This window comes from Lampetra fluviatilis, chromosome 58 (genome assembly GCF_964198595.1).
Source record: "Lampetra fluviatilis chromosome 58, kcLamFluv1.1, whole genome shotgun sequence".
NCBI classification, from domain to species: Eukaryota; Metazoa; Chordata; class Hyperoartia; order Petromyzontiformes; family Petromyzontidae; genus Lampetra; species Lampetra fluviatilis.
In genome coordinates this window covers 1,171,383-1,190,556 of record NC_136332.1, presented here as the reverse complement: position 1 = coordinate 1,190,556, position 19,174 = coordinate 1,171,383, and the positions used below count along the sequence as shown (strand labels likewise).

At 45.3% G+C, this 19,174-nt stretch overlaps 1 protein-coding gene across 1 annotated transcript in view; it reads right to left on the bottom strand.

The window, feature by feature from the left end:
* The window catches only part of LOC144950582 (phospholipase B-like 1), a 40,108-nt gene extending 26,866 nt beyond the window's left edge, over nt 1–13,242 (bottom strand). The window contains exons 1-4 of the mRNA XM_078880725.1: nt 13,134–13,242; nt 4,001–4,226; nt 3,001–3,084; nt 917–1,055 (exon numbers count right to left, since the gene is read on the bottom strand). Coding sequence (XP_078736851.1) covers nt 917–1,055; nt 3,001–3,084; nt 4,001–4,226; nt 13,134–13,188 — 504 coding nt within the window. The 5' untranslated portion in view covers nt 13,189–13,242. The remainder of the gene's footprint in view (nt 1–916; nt 1,056–3,000; nt 3,085–4,000; nt 4,227–13,133) is intronic.
* Between the last annotated feature and the right edge of the window lie 5,932 nt (nt 13,243–19,174).

Below are 19,174 nucleotides of genomic sequence, written 5' to 3'. Positions count from 1 at the left end.
CAAAGCATGTAAAAAATTATAATAAGAGGTTTTACCCTTTCTGGCAATAACACAGGTGTTAAGATGTTCAAACGCCAAATAGATACCTTTTTCAAGGAAGAAATTCTGCATTTACCTCATGTACTTGTGGTAAAACGTGAAAACTATTACTATTTATTTGACCATGTAAGGCCCACTGAGCTATTTAGCTCTTTTTCAGAAGCGACCAGACTATCACAAATAAGAATCATAATTAGTATGTATTGTGGAGGAATCAGATGAGCTATTAGGCTCTTTTCGCAGATGTCCAGTAAGGGTGGGTAACAATGTTACAACAACAAAAATACAAAAAGATGATAGCTCAATGAAGTGGTTAATCACGTGGAGATTTTAAAGCAGCCAAATACTCTAAACCCATGTTTATGTAGAGGGAAAAACCGGAGGACCTGAAGAATAATCCACGTGACCACAGAGCAAAAGAGACATGCAAACTCCAAATATACAGGCGTCAAGGTTGGGATCGATTCCACGACCTCATGCATACTAGTTAACCATACGTACTGTCGCAAGACATGCAAACAAACATGCTCTGATGTTTGTCTTGGGGGTTTCCTTGCAAAAAGAGTATTTCATAGTTTTTTTTACATCTTAACACCTATTTTATTGCCATAAAGCGTAAAACCCATTCTTATTTTTATGCACCTGTAAATTAACCCACTTGATGTGCCTGCTGTACCGCAGCAGACCAGAGATGGCGACCAGCACACCCTCGGTAAGAGGGGACGCGTTCCACGAACTTGCGCGATCCAAGCCGCGATGACGAATCGCCACGGGCATGAGGGATTCTATTCGGCCGTCATTAAGCTGTCTCTTTTTGTTCTCAGAATCCTCGATTTTCGGAAGGGGGAGGGGTGAGAGCAGTTCACCGTCAACCCACCTTCACGTTGTTCTCGAGAGCCCACTTCTGCACCCCCCTCTGCAGTCCCTGCATCTGCCCGTGCAGGGCATCCACGTGCCTCCACGCCGGGTCCCCGCGGTTCGCTTTGATCTGCCCGACGACCCAATCGTCCTGCTCGCTGAGCAAAGGCAGATGCAATGGGAAAATAACCAAAACGATCACCATCCATAATAGGGGGTTGGTTTTTTGTTGGGTTAGATCGCGTATATGTAAATGTGTCGTGAAACCTGCCCACCTACCCGACACAGTCAATTAAGTAAGGCTTGTCACGTAAACCAAAACGTGGCCAATTAGCTACTAGTTCAGCACACCCGGTGTGTTGGAGAGTAAACCCACAACATTTACAATTCGAGTATCATCTTTCCACCATCAACATCATTCCGCATGTCTGATAAGCACGATTGGCTATGTTCGGTCCGAAAGAAGTTTAACATACATACATGAAGATTTAGACAGACATATATACATACACACATATACAAGTGACACAGTTCCCCCATATAGCCTTGACAGATTGTTTGGGCAAGTGCTATTAGCGAGAAGCACCTATGAAGGCCGACACAGCATACGAGGGGGTGGAATGGCAACACCACGCCCGGCCGCCTTTGCCTCCTCGGTGGCGATGTTTACACACTGCACCAGGTAGTCATTTGAGGCTGAGTTGACCTAGCGGAGGCCCAGGACTGGTTCGGATAAACGTCACTGGAGTGGGCCGTAAGTGTGAATCGATCTCGGGTCGCAGGGTTAGTAGCACAGCACCCTAACCTGCTGCACTCCGCTCCTCACCCATTGCACTGGACAAAGACAAAGATCCCCATATAGTCATAACAGACTGTTCTGTTAAGGGGCACCTATGAAGGTTGCAACGGCACACGGGGTGGGTGGCCAGCACCACACCCAGCCGCCTTTGTCTTCCCAGTGGTGATGTTTAAACACCGCACCAGGTACAAGTACTCATTTGAAGCTGAATCGACTTCGGGGGACGCCCAAGACTGATTCAGATAATTGTCACTGCTGTTGGCTGTGAATGGTTCGTACATACATTATCAATCCACTGCTGGTTGAAAGCCTCTCCAAGCAGGTTACTATCTCTTACGATCCTGCGACGTAATCATCCACCCAGTGCCTGCTCTACACGCGAATTGCTTTCATCACTCCATCTCCTTGGTGGACAGCGCAGCCCAGTTGAATTTGCCACCATCAGGTTTAAGTTGGACCTAAACCAGCCTGTGACCCGTGCCCAACAGCTCTTAACATTGTCCGTTTGTTTGCAAAGGGAAAACAATAAGACATTAATAAGACATTTGTTATATATATTATGGGACACTTTTTTTGCCAGTATAAAAGTGTAGTGACATAAAATCGGTCATGTAGCAGCAACAGCGCTGGTTGCTGGCAAGGAAGGGGATCTGCAGTTTACAGCAGGCCTGACTGATAGCAAGTCACGTGATAGACCAGAGCGAGGATGTAGGGGGCACATCGAGAACCCGCTAGTAGGTTCGGGAAGGGGGCGTGGCCGGGGCAGAGCCAGGCCACGCTGACAGTATAAAGGGGCCACGGGAGGGGACCTCAGGGCTGTCGTTTGAAGTGGGATCCCATCATGCTGCTGGAGTCTTCACCGTCATCTCTGTCTTCACCATCTCGGTATCGCCAGTCAGGCAGTCGACCAGCTGCCCTGACTGGGAACCGTAGTTACCAAGTGTTAACTGTTAAGGCCGTTTTCCTAAACAGCATGCCTTGTACTCTTAGTGTCTCTGAGTCAGTCACTACAAAAGTATTAAAAATAAGAATATGTTTTATCCTTTCTGGTTAAACATCAATCAGTTTCAAAGACCATGAATATAATATCAGAGCATGTTTTGTTTGCATGTTCACTGCAAGTACGTGTGGTTAATGCAGACTTGATTCCTTGAAAAGGGTATCTATTTGGTGGTTGAACACCTGTTTTATTGCAGAAAGGGTAAAACCTATTCTTATTTTTCATTTTAATTTATGTTATAATTATTTTTCATTATCCAGAACTCACTCGGTACTGTTTTCAGTGTCACTCAAATGCCTCTTACTTGAAGAATGTGTTCAGCTCTTGACCGATACGGCTGTTGGTGATGAAGAACGGGGCGAGGTTCCGGTAATGAGGATATATGCGACTGTAACACAAAGTGAATCGCATCGGTAAATATATTCAAATAACATAGCTCATTCAAATATATAAAAATACAACAACTTTCATACACTGTGGTCTATTTCGCAAAATTATTCGGAAGTGGATTGAAGTAGTTGCATTTTCGGTTCTAACCTGTATCAGCTGTAAACTTGTATCACGCTGCAGAGTAAATGTTACCCCGGTTGTCTTGCTTGTGAATTGTCTTTTTATAAAAATGGGCAACATAGTCCTTTCTCTTATATTTTTTGTATTTTACCAGGTAAGGCCCACTGAGCTATGTAGCTCTTTTTCAGAGTGACCTGGCCACAAATGCTAGCTCAACAAAGTGGCTTATCCTTGTGGAAATGTTTTTCAGCTAAATAACTCTAAACTCATCTTTGTAAATGTGGAGGGAACAACCGTAGCACCCAGAGAAATATCCACGCGACTACAGGGAAAAAGACACGCAAATTCCAAATATACAGGCGTCAAGGTCGGGATCGAACCCACGACCTACTGTATACCAGGCGAGGTAGTTAACATCTCACCATCTCGTGTACCACATCAGCCTTCAAATGTGCCCACTAACAGCACTTGGAGCTGAGTGGACTTGCCAATGACCGGTACCAGCGGTGTCAAAATCGGAGCGATGCTCACAACAACAAGCGGAGCGCCGAGCACTTAAACCACAGCAAGTTGGCACAGCAGGTGGAACAGTTGGTGCATCGGCCAGTCATCTCATTCAGTCAACTCAAGGAACCTGTTGGGTCTGTCCTGTGACCTGCCAGCGGGTGTTCGACACTTCACGGGGCTTTAAAGTGCACATAGCCTGACACAGGCGCCGTGGTAACGTCACAGCGCCACTTGGTGTGGCTAATGGCGGTTGTTGTTGTGCGTTATTTGGCAGGGTGGGACCTCACTTAGCAGTGAGGTAGCCCTCGAGGAAGCCGGCCATGTAGAGGGTCTCCCTGTCGCCTCTCTTGTGGGGACCGTATCCGGCGCGCACCTCGAGCACGTCCCAGCCTGTTTGGGGCAGCGTGTCGTTGTAGAGCGCGTACGCGTCCCCCTGGGAACGGTCCAGCACACCCGCCCTCAGCGTCACGTCACCCTCCTGGGCATTCCAGTAGACTGTGGCCAGCTTGACCTCTGCTCACAACACACACGGGAAGACCGGGAGGAGGGGGTGGGGCAGCGGGGGATGATCTCACAACGTCACCCCTATCTGCTACTTCTCACACAAGCACTCTTCCTTCCGATATTAGGAAGTCACTGGAGCTTTGCACTTTTAAGTCTCGTTTGAAACCCCATTTCTTTAAAAGTGCGTTTGGTTTTTAGTTTGTTTTTCTTCCCCCAGCACCTCCGATTAGCACGGTTGGCTACATATGGTGTGAAAGAACTTTACCATACATACATATATGACCATTATTTAAAAAAAAAAGGCAAAGTGATATCAACCTGCCCCCAGTAGCGAGGCCAATCTTGACACCCCTGGTACCAATCATCATTGAGTCCACTGAGCTCCACTTCCTCCTGTAGTACATCAGTCCATCTTACCTCTGGTCCCTGCTACTAGCCCACTCACTCAAACATCCATATGCTCGCTCACTCACACATCAGACCATCTCTTCTCCAGCCCATGATGCGCCTGTTAAGCCTCCACTCTCCAACACCGAATCACAGAAATTGGATTCAAAATAAATTGGCCTGTGGCTTGGTCTGTGACGTAAAAAATATCGCTAACTACTGTACTTATTTGATGTTACATTTTAATTTCCTTAAATTGACAGGGGAGTTAATGGTTTAACGGCTTCTCTATATGCGAAATTATTTTGTTTTAAGTCGCTGTACAATTTTTGAGAGTCTACGGTTTTTAGTTTGTTGGGCTTCCTGTTTTTAATCGGAGGTTGCTTAATTGTAATCGCAGGTTGCTTATTTTTAATCGGAGGTTGCTTATTCAGGCGTTCTTTTCACACTCTGCTCCTTTATTTTCAGAACCTACCTCCTTCCTGTTTATGGTGCCACGGTGGCTAGGACATACAGTGAGGGAAAAAAGTATTTGATCCCCTGCTGATTTTGTACGTTTGCCAACTGACAAAGAAATGATCAGTCTATAATTTTAATGGTATGTTTATTTGAACAGTGAGAGACAGAATAACAACAAAAAATCCAGAAAAACGCATGTCAAAAATGTTATAAATTGATTTGAATTTTAATGAGGGAAATAATTATTTGACCCCCTCTCAATCAGAAACATTTCTGGCTCCCATGTGTCTTTTATACAGGTAACGAGCTGAGATTAGGAGCACACTCTTAAAGGGAGTGCTCCTAATCTCAGCTTGTTACCTGTATAAAAGACACCTGTTCACAGAAGCAATCAATCAGATTCCAAACTCTCCACCATAGCCAAGACCAAAGAGCTCTCCAAGAATGTCAGGGACAAGATTGTAGACCTACACAAGGCTGGAATGAGCTACAAGACCATCTCCAAGCAGCTTGATGAGAACGGTGAGGAATCAGCCCAGAACTACACGGGAGGATCTTGTCGATGATCTCAAAGCAGCTGGGACCATGGTCACCAAGAAAAAGTTGGTAACACACTACGCCGTAAAGGACTGAAATCCTGCAGCGCCCGCAAGGTCCCCCTGCTCAAGAAAGCACATATACATGCCCGTCTGAAGTGTGCCAATGAACATCTGAATGATTCAGAGGACAACTGGGTGAAAGTGTTGTGATCGGATGAGACCAAAATGGAGCTCTTTGGCTTCAAATCAACTCACTGTGTTTGGAGCAGGAGGAATGCTGCCTATGACCCCAAGAACACCATCCCCACCGTCAAACATGGAGGTGGAAACATTATGCTTTGGGGGTGTTTTTCTGCTAAGGGGACAGGACAACTTCACCGCATCAAAGGGACGATGGACGGGGCCATGTACCGTCAAATCTAGGGTGAGAACCTCCTTCCCTCAGCCATGGCATTGAAAATGGGTCGTGGATGGGTATTCCAGCATGACAATGACACAAAACACACGGCCAAGGCAACAAAAGAGTGGCTCAAGAAGAAGTACATTAGGGTCCTGGAGTTGCCTAGCCAGTCTCCAGACCCTAATCCCATGGAAAATCTGTGGAGGGAGCTGAATTTTCGAGTTGCCAAACGTCAGCCTCGAAACCTTAATGACTTGGAGAAGATCTGCAAAGAGGAGTGGGACAAAATCCCTCCTGAGATGTGTGCAAACCTGGTGGCCAACTACAAGAAACGTCTGACCTCGGTGATTGCCAACAAGGATTTTGCCACCAAGTACTAAGTCATGTTTTGCAGAGGGGTCAAATACTTATTTCCCTCATTAAAATGCAAATCAATTTATAACATTTTTGACATGCGTTTTTCTGGATTTTGTTGTTGTTATTCTGTCTCTCACTGTTCAAATAAACATACCATTAAAATTATAGACTGATCGTTTATTTGTCAGTGGGCAAACGTACAAAATCAGCAGGGGATCAAATACTTTTTTCCCTCACTGTATCTGCCTCGCCTGTGTGCAGGAGGTCATGGATTCGATTCCGACCCTGACACCTGCTATATATTTGGAGTTTGCATGTTCTCTTTCCCTGTGGTAGTGTGGATTTTTCTCCAGGTCATCCAATTTTTTCCTCCACATTTCGAAACGTGCATTTCTAGTATTTTGCAACTATACATTTCCACATGATCAGCCACTTCGGTGAGCTATCATTTGTTATAGCCAGGCCACTTCTGAAAAGAAGCTAAATAGCTCAGTGAGCTTTAAGTGGTTAAATAAAAACAGATAAAATAGCTTAGAAATAGAAAGGACTATTTTGCCCAATCTGATAAAAAAATACACAATTTACAAGCAAGACAACCAGGGTAACATTTGCAACGTGATTAAAATCTGCAGCTGATACAGGTTAGGATCAACAATGGGACCCCTTCACTCCACTTCCAAATAATTTTTGTTGCCCTTTTATATATTTGCATGAGTTGTGTTATTTTTGTATATATTTACATTTAAAAAAACATGCGCTTAGAATATTTGGCTGCTCTAAATTTCCACGTCATTAAGCTACTTTGTTGCACTGTCATTTGTGGCTCGGTCAATTTTGAAAGATCTACATAGCTCAGTGGGCCTTACCTGGTAAAATGAAAAAAAAAATGTTTATTAGTTTAGACCCTACATCTTCCTCTTCAGACCCCTCCCATCTCGATCTAGGCCTCTTCCTTTGATATTTAGGCCCCACTCTTCCTCTTTAGGGCCCGCCCATTTCTCTTTAGCCCCCCCCCTACTTGATATTTAGGCCCCATTCATCTCTCTTTAGGCTCCCCCTCTTCCTCCAGGGCACAGGCTTTGGGCTTACTTTGGGGCTTGTATTTCAAAGGCCAGTAGTGACACTCTCTTTGACCCGTGAGACCTGGCAAACTCTGGTCTAAAGGCGAGTAGATTTGAGTGAGAGACGGCGTGATCGGTGGGTAGTGGTGAGGGTTATATAAGGGGGAGAGTGTGTGTCTGTGACTAGAATGCCTCTCAAAGCAGCAATACAATAATAATGTCGTCTTTATACGAGAAGCATCTCTTATTTTCCACAGTGATAAATCCCAAAGGGCATCAAAATAACCCTCAAACATGAATGAAGATGCAACATTTACACATGCCGTTTTTATTATTAGGAATATAATTAGAATTATAAATCCCAAATATTGTATTCCTGCCTTTGAAAATTCACTGCTGGATGCAGACCTTCCCTCGACATGTCGGTTGCCTGAAATTGCATGTCACACCGAACATTGAAAATCCTTGCTGTTCAGTGTAATTTCCAAAACTTTCAACAGTCAAACCAAGGCAACTTATCAGATTCGCCGAAGACACGTCCCACGCAAAAATATCAAGAAAAATAGAATGTTGCTGCCTTAATGGCATTCTTAAAAGATGAGTAACTTTCAGACTAATTTAAATGTTCAGCTGTTTTGTCAATCCACCGTTGGATAAAGACCTCCCCGCGCTGCTCAGTGCGGATTAATGAAGAGAGGACCAAGAACCGGTTGAGATACCCACTCGTCACTGATGTTAGCAGTGGCTGGAAATCAAACTCAGGTTGCCTGGGTTCATATCATGATGTGTCAACCACTGCGCCACTGCTCGGCCAATTATTGTCATCTGGGTAAATTCCTATTGCGGTTATATCTTTTTCAATTGCAAACTTAATTATCTCAGTGTAGCATTTTACATGTGCCAAATATTTATTATCTCGCGTTTCAATTATTCTCGCTCCACGCGGAGGTATCGAGAGTAAACTTTTTTTTCCCGAGATACGCGGAGGGAAACATTTTCTCCGAAGATGAGACTAAAACAAATTTTGCAAACGCGAGCTCGTGGTTTTCTTTCCCAAAAACAACAACAACAACCCGCCAGCGTCCAGGGGCGTGGGCACCTCACATCCTGCAAGTTATGTCTTGCCCACAGATCGTCTCCGCGTACAACATGCCACAACACGTCGCAGTGGCGAGTCTCACTCACCATCTATGTGTGTGCGTGTTGAACTTCTTTTGCACCGTACATAGCCAACAGTACTAATTAGAGTGTATATTAGTGTAGTGTATAGTCTAGTGTATAGTAGTATAGTGTGTAGTGTATAGTAGTGTAGTACATAGGGGTTTGTATGTATGTTGAACTTCTTCCGCACCATGCATAGCCAACCGTACTACTCGGAGTGTACAGTAGTGTATAGTCTAGTGTATAGTAGTGTACTATAACTCTCATAACCAATATCGGGAAGGTTTTGTTGAAGATTATTCAACATAGAATTGAGAGCTACGTAGAAATAAAACTACAGGATGTTCAAGCAGGCTTCAGAAAAGAGGAATAAGGGACCAAATTGCCAACATCAGAGAGATCATGAAAAGATCAAATGAATACCGGCAACAGCTGTACCCCTGCTTCATTGACTACAGAAAAGCTTTGATTTTGTGGACTACGAACTGATGTGGATTACAATTCAGGAAATGGGAATCCCAACTCACCTTGTGTGCCTGTTACGTAATCTATATGCCAACCAAAAAGCGACACAAGAATTTGACATTGGCAAAGGAGTAAGACAAGGCTGTATGCGGTCTCCTTACGTGTTCAATTTGTAGGGTGAGTATATCATGCGAGAGGCAGGTCTGGATTTCATCGAAGCAGGCATGAAGATTGGAGGCAGAAGAATAAACAACTTAAGATGTGCTGATGATACCACCCTACCAGCAAATAGCCAAGCTGCAATGATGACCCTGTTGGTAAATTTTAAAGAAGCCAATGAGAAGGATAGACTTTTATTCAATCTCCAAAAGATAAAGGTGATGGCGACAGAACAACTGAACTCATTTAGTCTGGAAAATGAATCAATCGAATTTGTGAAGATCTTTGTATACCTGGGCTCCTTGCTTGCTGAAGATGGGGAGTATAGCTACAAAATCAGAAGGCGGCTCATTCTCAGTAGAACAGCCACGTCACAGCTCAATAAGATATGGGCATTAACAGAAGCACCAAGAAGAGGCTTGTTCAAAGCTCAGGCATTCCCTGTTGCCCTACATGGATGCGAGTCGTAGACACCGAGATTGAGAGAGCGAAAGAAGATCAGCGCATTTGAGATGCGGTGCAGGAGATGAGTGTGACATATACCATAATGGACAGCCAAAATATCAAACATGTCTGTCCTGAGAGAGATCGGTCCCACTGTGCCACTCGATGCCTTTTTCGTAAAGCAGAATTTGACATAGTTTGGACACGTTATGAGGACCTGTGGACTAGAGGAATCGGTCTTGCTTGGGAATAGAGAAGGTAGCAGGGAAAGAGGTCGACCTCGGAGGAGGTGGATGGACAACATCAAGAACACCACTGGCCATGCACTACTAACCCAGCTACAAGAGGCAGCGAGACACGTGTGGATGGCAGAATCCGGTCGTGGATATCACCAGAGGTCGTACTCATCACCAGAGGTCGTTCTCGACCCGATGGTACAAGGTGACATGGTGATAATAGTGTAGTGTGTAGTAGTTATTAGTGTAGTGTATACTGTAGTGTAAAGTAGTGTAGTCTATGTATATTTAACTTGTTTCCCATTGTACGTTGTCAACTGTGGTAATCGGAGGCGCAGGGGGAAAACTTCTATTTATTTATTAAATATGTTGATTCATTAACTTTATTTTTTAAAATATGTTTATTTAAATAACTGTATTTATTTAAATACATGTAAATCATCACACGAGGCTCGTTCGACATTGGGATGGCGACGTGGCCTAATGGCAGCGCGTCTGTCCACTGCTTGTTGCGGTTGGTTCACCGTTCAAATCCAGCGGTTGCCCTTGTTAGTGCCGCAGGTGTAGCGACCGTCGAAATATCACGAGCCGTTTGCTTCACAGTAGAACTTTAAAAATATATAAATACCCCGTGGATGGCATTCGCGAGGGAGAACGGGGCATTGTTTTTGCAAGTGTCATCATCCAAATTTTGCCAAATGGATGTATTGACAGTACACCGGTGCAGCACAATGCACCGGTCCTCGTAAAACAGTTCTAAAAATCAAGATATGAACTGACATTCGTCTTCTGACCTCTCTGGCATCATGAGAACCGATTTTGACGCACCACCACCAAAATTGTTGGCAAAAAATGCTTTGTTTTATACCGCGCACCAGCGGTGTACTGCCAATACGTTTAAAAGTGAAAATGAGCCGCAAATTACTGAACCATCACCCCCCTACTGCAAACCGATTTCAGAAGGGCCCTCCTGAAAAAGAGTCACGAGATTCGCAAGGCTTTCCAGGGTAAACTTCGGAATCAATACAATACATAACAATGCAAGTCGGGTGAAAGTGCCCAATTTAATGAAGCCCCACGGTGGCTCGGATATGTTAACTACCTCACCTGGTACACAGGAGGGCGTGGGTTCAATCCCGACCCTAACGCCTGCTGTATATTTGGAGTTTGTGTGCCTTTCTATCTCATCATCACGATGGCTCGGAGATGTTAACTACGTCGCCTGGTACACAGGAGGTCGTGGGTTTGATCCTGACCCCTATATATTTGGAGTTTGCGTGTCTCTCTCTCCCAGCGGTCACGTGGATTTTCCTCCACGTCCCTCCGGGTTTTTCACCTCCACATTTAGAATTGACATCATGCGTTTAGAGTATTTGGCTGCTATACATTTCCACATGATGATAAGCCGCTTCGTTGACCTATCATTTGTGGCCAGGTTGCTTCTGAAAAAGACCAATATAGCTCAGTGGGCCTTTATACATGGTAAAATAAAAATTGTTTAGTTCATAGTTTGTAGATGTTATCATGCTAGCTAAGCAGGGGTTACCCTTGGATAATTCTTGGATTTGGCGACACGTCATGGGCAGTAAATCGCAGTGCGGCCAACTCCACTGTTATACTTACATCTATTAAAAATGTGCATAGTCGTATGATATGATACACTATTTACTGGCAACAATGTAAAATTGTTAGAACAATTTAACACGTCGGCTTTCGCGACCAATATCCATAAGAGATTTTTTTGGGGTTAGATCGCGTAAATATATAAATGTGTCGTCGTGCATTTTATAAATAACATAATAGCGGCTGATGCCAGACAGGCCACGCCTGGTGCTGAGCCAGTAATACTGGCGACTCCACATGCCTATGGTGGGGACCCATCGTTCTACTGAAATAAACTGTTGGTTTCCCAAAGTGGTGCTCACTTTTATCGACCAAGCAATGTCTAAACTATGAACTAAAAACTTGTGGTAAAACATGCAAACTATTTCTATTTATGTTATCAGGTAAGCCCCACTGAACTATATAGCTCTTTTACAGAAGCGACCTGGTCACAAGTGATGGTTTATCATGTGGAAATGTATAGCAGCCAAATGTTCTAAACGCATGTTGATTCTAAATGTGGAGGGAAAAACCAGAGGACCTGGGGAAAAATCCACACTACCACGGGGAGAAAATGCAAACTCCAAATATACAGCAGGCGTCGGGGTCGGGATCTCACTCACGACCTCCCGTATACCAGGCGAGGTAGTTAACATCTCGCCACCGTGGCACCCCATCATGGTGAGGTACGGTCAACTGACAATACAGCCCCCACGACTCAGAGTGTGCGGAGGGCCTTAATCCACAAGTGGATTGACAACGGGATTTAAATCAATGTAATTGCATGACCATGCACGGAGATATTTATTAAACAAAAAGAACATCACCAGAGGACAACGACTCTGTAAATAATATATTAGAATCAGAATATTTATTTATACTTGAGGAATCCGATGAGCTATGAAGCTCATTTTCACAGATGTCCAGTCGGTCAGAAAGTTACAACAAGACAATAGAAAAACACTCAAATGTGTAAAGTATGAGAAAAGTAAACAAATCACTTTAAAAATATACACGCCAAACTAAACTACTTTTGTATCTGACCAGTCAAAGTCCACGGATGCATCAAATTATTTTGCAGAAGCGACCCGACTAGAAATGATAGCTCAACGAAGTGGCTTATCATAACGTGGACATGTATAGCAGCAAAATAATCTCAATGCACGTTTCTAAATGCGCACAGCGCCCGCACAGTTCATTTACAACGTTCATTTAACTCCCACCACACAATCTGAAAAAAGGTACAATTATTTAATTATGAAATGAGCCATTGGAGATGCTTATCTCTTGCCTAAAAACTTGAGCCAATTGTGGAAATGCCACATTCCTCTTGTGGGTACAAAGTATAAGGGCAAACCACTGATGACTTCAGCAAAAAGTGTTTTTTAATGTGTTTTTTTATGTTATCAACCTGGATTTTTGACTCGCGACATTCCAATTGGAAGTTTCAGAAATTTATTATCCGAGCAAAGAACCCACTGAGCTGTTCGGTTTTTTTCAAGGGTGACTCGGTCAGCAGCAAGGTGAGCCAACCGGACCAGACAATTGTACTGAACTCTGTTGGTCTCGCTGTCAACACTCGTATTGTGGCTATGACCGGCTGCCATCACGCGGGCAGTTTAGAAAAAGAGACTGCGCGGGCTTACCCGAGACAGCCAGAGAGACTGCGGAGAGGATGAACGCGGCTGGGTAGAGCCACATGGTGACACTGTGACCAGCGTGCGCGGCACTTGTTTTGAACTCAACCCCTGCGGGAGGCGCGCAGCTTCCTCGGCCAAAGCTGCTCCGACTCTGCCGCCCACCACCACCACTCTTCGTGTTGCAGCCCTCGTGCGCAGGAAACCGCGAAACACAACCACAACACCTTTGGTTTTTTTTAACTAGCAGCCCGCACCTCCTGGGCACGTAATCGTCCCTCCCTTCCCCCCCGCCTCCCTTCCCTCCCCCCGCCTCCCTTCCCTCCCCCCCTCCTGCCTCCCTTCCTTCGTGCCCCCCTCCCCTCCCCTCCCTCCCCCCCTTCCCTCCCTCACTCCCCCCCTCCCCTCCCTCACTCTTCCCCCTTCCCACCCTCTCCCCTCCCGCTCACCCCCGAGGCCACTTGAAGTCTGGAAGGCTCGCTGCTGGCAGGAGCTCACGGGACAGACCCAGGTGCCATGGGTGGACTGAGGTGACTGGGAGATGCACCACCGGTGCTCCCCACTGTTATTGTGAGTGTCGCTGCTATGCCGTCAATCAATTGAATCCAACATTTATAATGATCCATATTCAACAACAAGCTGAGATCGAAAGTCTGGATAAAACACAGAGAAAATCAATAAATTATGTTTTTAATATATTAATATTCTCCTTTGCCGAGACCAGGCGATTTTGTTTGTTTCAATGGGGTCGTAAATGGACACCTGCCATTGCAATGAATGCATGGCAGATGCAGCGTACAGGATGACAAGCCGATGATCAGTGTGCAGATCAGCTCCACGGCAGGTGCTGATGTCAAGGACATGGGCCCGCATCCGCTGTTCCGTCCCCATGTAGTCCAGCAGATGTTCTTGCTTGGATCCGGCATGCATCCATGATGTGGCGTGGATGCATTGAATACGGAACAACTTAGTTGGTGATTTCACGTCCATTGGTTGCACAGAAGTCCGGCAGCCTCCTACTATTATACCAACTATAATCACCCAGGAATGTCTGTCAACGCTCGTCACTCCACATCGACCAGCCAGCCCCCTTCATTAATATTCATGAGCAGGTGACGTCACTCCACATCGAACAGCCCCCCTCATTAATACTCATAAGGTGACCTCCTCCAAATGGACACCCCCCCCCCCATTCATAATGATTAGCGGCCGACGTCACTCCACGTGGGGGACAGAGGGGCCTCCTCGGCTCCTACCCCCTCCTCGGAGTCAACTTACAACCCTCACTACAAAGCCAGAACCCTCACGTCACGCGATCTCCGTAAGGCTATTGAGACATCAAAGTAAAAAGGACATCATGATGAACAAGGGATTATAACCTTCAAATGAAATAGGTCTGTCACCGCGCCCTTACAAATTGCACACGTATTAATGCAATGAATATCACGTCGCGATCTGCTTTTCGCTTGCAAGTTTCAGATTTACTGCAACACACCCGTCCTTGGACGGGCAAAAGGCTAGTTATTATTATTATTATTTATCTGGCCCATGACTACCAATTGAACTATAAAATCACCCACTTTAGTCAGTGCCTGGGAAAGTAGGTCATAGCAGGCTGACTTATCAGCCTGATCTGCATTCCTCTGCTGATGTTACTCTTCTGTCGCAGTATAAGTCACCACCACCATTCCTCGACTCCCGTTGATGCGGAGGTGAGCCCACAGTAGCCTGGGACTTACAGCTTTCCACACTCTTTCGTGACTGCAGGGATTCATCTTCTTGGTTCTTTCGGTAAAGTCACGTAGAAGGGAAATAATTAAAAAAAATACAACATAATAAAATAATTATCACGACGTTTGGGCCACAACGCAAGCAGCCGTCCTCAGGTGAAGAACATGTCTGACTTTACCGAAAGAACCAAGAAGAAGCTTTCCACACCTTGTCTCCGCGCTCCCATACCCCCGAAATTGTTTTGTTCTGAACAAGAGCCGCTCCCTGTTGTTTGGCCGTTTCCTGGCCCCAGTGGAGGATTTCTCCACCCTTCATGGCAGTGTTTCTCAAACAGTTTTTTGGCTTGCAGACCGCTTAGCCCATGTGAACATTTCCGTGCACCGCCCGGGCCTCACCCCCTGCAGATAAAACGCATTCACTTATCTCGAAATACCACGAGTGCTAAATTATTCACATTACATGAAAAACACATGTGTTTTTATACACGCAGCTCACAAGGTTGTTTTTTGTGGAGCATTTCGATCTTAGCTTAGAGTAGTTTAAACCGGGAGTTTACCTACATTTGTTTTCTTTTATAAATGTCATCACTAATATATGAATTAATGTCCGAAACAAAAGGTATAATCATCGTCATAATTTACGAATCAACCTGCAATTTGCCTCACCTGGAGGACCATCGTGAACAGCTCCGTGATCGGGGGATCACTCTTAGAATCACTGCTTTATGGTGACCGGAGCCAAAACCAGTTAACCGGACCCCCTGTATTCCACAGAGGTCTAGACAGTACGGATCCAGTTTTTGACCCAAGAACGACAGCCTCTCTCCAGCGAACGTTGGGACATTCCGCGTGGCCAACGGTAGTGAATTTCTGTTTTTGGCGGTGGGGTGGTTCAGTCTGACTCCACCAAATGGGGTTTGGCCAGAAGTCATCAAAAGGCGTCAGCGCCGCGGTGGTGAGATGTTATCTTCCTCACCTGGTATACACGAGGTCGTGGGTTTGATCCAGACCCTGAAGCCTGTATATTTGGGCTTGGAGATAGTGTTTAAGGCACCAGTCCTAGGCTGTCACTAGATGGGTACTCTTCAGAAGCCACGTGTATTTCACACGTTGGAAAACCCAAGGTGAGGTTTTCCATTGTTCAAAGCCGAGGTGCCTGGCCTGCAGGGGCGCCGCCGTGACGAGATGGCATGCAGGAGGTCGTGTGTTCAATCCCGACACTGACGTCTGCGTGTCTCTCTCTACACGTGGTCGCGTGGATTTTTCTCCGGGTCCTCCGTTTTTCCTCCTCCGCATTTAGAATCAACGTCACGCGTTTAGTGTATTTGGCTGCAATTAATTTGCACACTTCATTGAGCTATCGTTTGTGATTGCCAGGTCGCTTCTGAAAAAAACAGCTACATCGCTCAGTGGGGCCTTACAGATTAAAACAAAAATAATACATATTCACTATTTGCGTTTCAGAGCCAGTGTGTGTTCAAGACAATCAAACACTCCTAGTGGTAGAGCCGACAGTTGGTTCGTCGTGAAGCTGAGCGTTCTTAGTTCAGTCAGAGGATGGAAAGTGTCGGCTGTTAGCGCCTGCAATTGGTTGTTTTCAAGGTTTAGCCGCGCGTGGTTAGATTTAGAGGCAAGTAGCGTTGTAGAGTTCATTTTAATGTATCACATCGGCAAAAAGAAGATTATAATAAAAATGATACAAATCTGATATTTGGGCTGACAGGGTTGCGAGGTTGATTATTTTCTGCATGATGTCGCGTTAAAGGATTACAGTCTCGTGTCAGTACAGCCAATTGAACCTTATGGTAGTACCCCGGGGTACCATAGTACTCCGGCTCTCGCTTAATGTCCGTGATAGTCATTTTTAGTCTGTTGACGGTCGGCGATGCAGCAATCATAAACTCATCTCGACGAGCTGTGCACGATGCACTATTCAAAGTATAATTTTTCGATAATAGATTTTTAATGCTAATGTTTAGCGTTTCGACATCGTGGAGTAGCACTGATTTCGGATTGATTGGTACCCCAGTCGCAGAGTTAAGTACACACCTGGAAAAAATTGTGTCCCAGAAATAAAATATTCAATTGCCTCGGCCATTTTGTATAATTTGGTACCCCGGGGTAGCGCCATAAGGATCACGTGATTGTGAATGTTGCTCTGGCTGCCGCTTGACGATGCCGTTTGTCATTACTGGCGAAACGTCGTACTCAGATAGTAAATGTTGTGGATTTGCTCTCGAACACACCGGTGTGCTGTACGAGCGACGCATTGGCACGTTCTGTTTACGTTACAAACCTTACTAATTGGCTGTGTCGGGTGTTAGCGGGTTTAACGACGCATTTCGATTTTCTAAGCCAATAAATCTGTATTATGGATGATATTGGTCGCGACAGCATACGTGTTAAACTGTTGCTCTGCTTTGTAACAAAGGTTGGACATTGCCTAATTTTTAAGTGTTCCTGAATTGGATGGCATGTTTGGTATAGTCATAATCGTCATTACCATCATCATCAACCACGGCTGGGTGGAGGTCTCCCCAAGTCGTCGCCATCCCTCACTGTCTCGCGATGCACCAAATCCACCTGGCGTCTGCACGCGAGCCGATTTCGTTGCTCCATCTCCACGGGAAACGTTGCTCCCTGGGCTCGTTTTCTCATTTAAGCAAGTCTCAACTACCGGGTCATCATCTCTCCCTGCCAAAGACCGATGATGTACGTTGATTGAATTGTTTTTTTGACTCTCCATGATTGGAAAATCCAAGGTGAAGTTATATTTTGATTCTGATATTTTGTTTACAGAGTCATTGTCCTCTGGTGATTTTTTTTGTACGAGACATCTCCGTGCATGGTCATAGAATTACGTTGATTTAAATCCCGTTGACAATCCACTACTAGATGAAAGCCCTCTGCACACTTTATGAGTCACGGCGGCTGCATTATCAGTTTACCATACCTCACCACAATGGGGGGCCACGGTGGCGAGATGTTAACTACCTCGCCTGGTATACAGGAGGTCGTGGGTTAGATGCCGACCATGACGCCTGCTGTATAGTTGGTGTTGTTCTCCACGTGATCATGTGGATTTTTCTCCGCATCTTCCGGGTTTTCACTCCACATTTATAAATACGTGTTTAATTTGCACATCATGTGCCACCTCATTAGACTGTCATTTTCGGCCAGGTCGATTCTGAAAAAGAGCTATATAGCTCAGTGGCCCTTACCTTTTAAAATACCAAATTGTTTAATTTAGTTTTAGTACCCGCCTTGAGTGGAAAATTATCAGCCCATTACATTCATCATTCCAATTGATCTAAGGGTGTAGATCGATTCGTTGCATGGCGGCTGTAGCATTTGCCTCCCCTTCAACCGATTCGGGGCACAGTTCAATTCACGAATCGATGATGCACGCCAGCAGTGCATGTGTAAACTGCAGTTGAAGCAACCTCTGTATCCCGGACCATCAAGACCCAGGCACGTGGTAGTGACATTACAAAAGAGTGGAACAGGGCGCAGTCCCTGCTGTTATGCAAACCTCAGTTTCCCGTCAAGGATGGTGAAAAACCTGTGGTTGGTTGCATAAAATATATTTAGTCAAATCTTCCCCGTAATTTTCAAGGAATATTAAGCAACTCATTGTCATCAGCGATCACTCGGGATCAAGTATGACTGCCCTCCTGGTGGGTCCGTTTGTGGATCTCCAGATGGCTGAAGAGGCCAATCCGAGAGCCGCAGATTCTGCTGCAGTGTGGGAAAGCGCAGTGCCGGATTATCCTAGTAGCAAAAGCAGCTACATATGCTACGGGCCCCGCTCTTTCAAGGGCCCCGCGCTAAATGCTTTCAAGCTATCAATTCCGATTCAGTGATTCTGCACTTGCTCTTTTACTATAGTACCTTAACTTTTATGAACGACTGGGTGTTTAAGGTTAGCGATTTGTCGTATTATCTGGCTGTATAGCAAATGGAAAAATACAATTACTTTAATATGTAACTAAAACAATTGTATTTTAATATTTATGTGTTTATATTTATTTAGGGCTCCTTTATAACATATGCTACAGGCCCCGCACGAGTATTCCGGCACTGGGCAAGGATACGTGATGATGGTGGAGGGTGATGTTTGGGTCTTCTTGGTGGTAAGCCTCTCCTTACGTTGTTGCCACGTGTCCTCGGCGGCACAGCGGAGATCTTTATCGTCGAATGCGATCCCCACGTGGACAGTTTTCCTCCATGTAGTTCATTATGCAACTGCATCGCCACTGGCCCCATGCTCTGAGGAGGAGGAGACCAGCAGGAGGAGGAGGAGACCAGCACGTGGAAGTA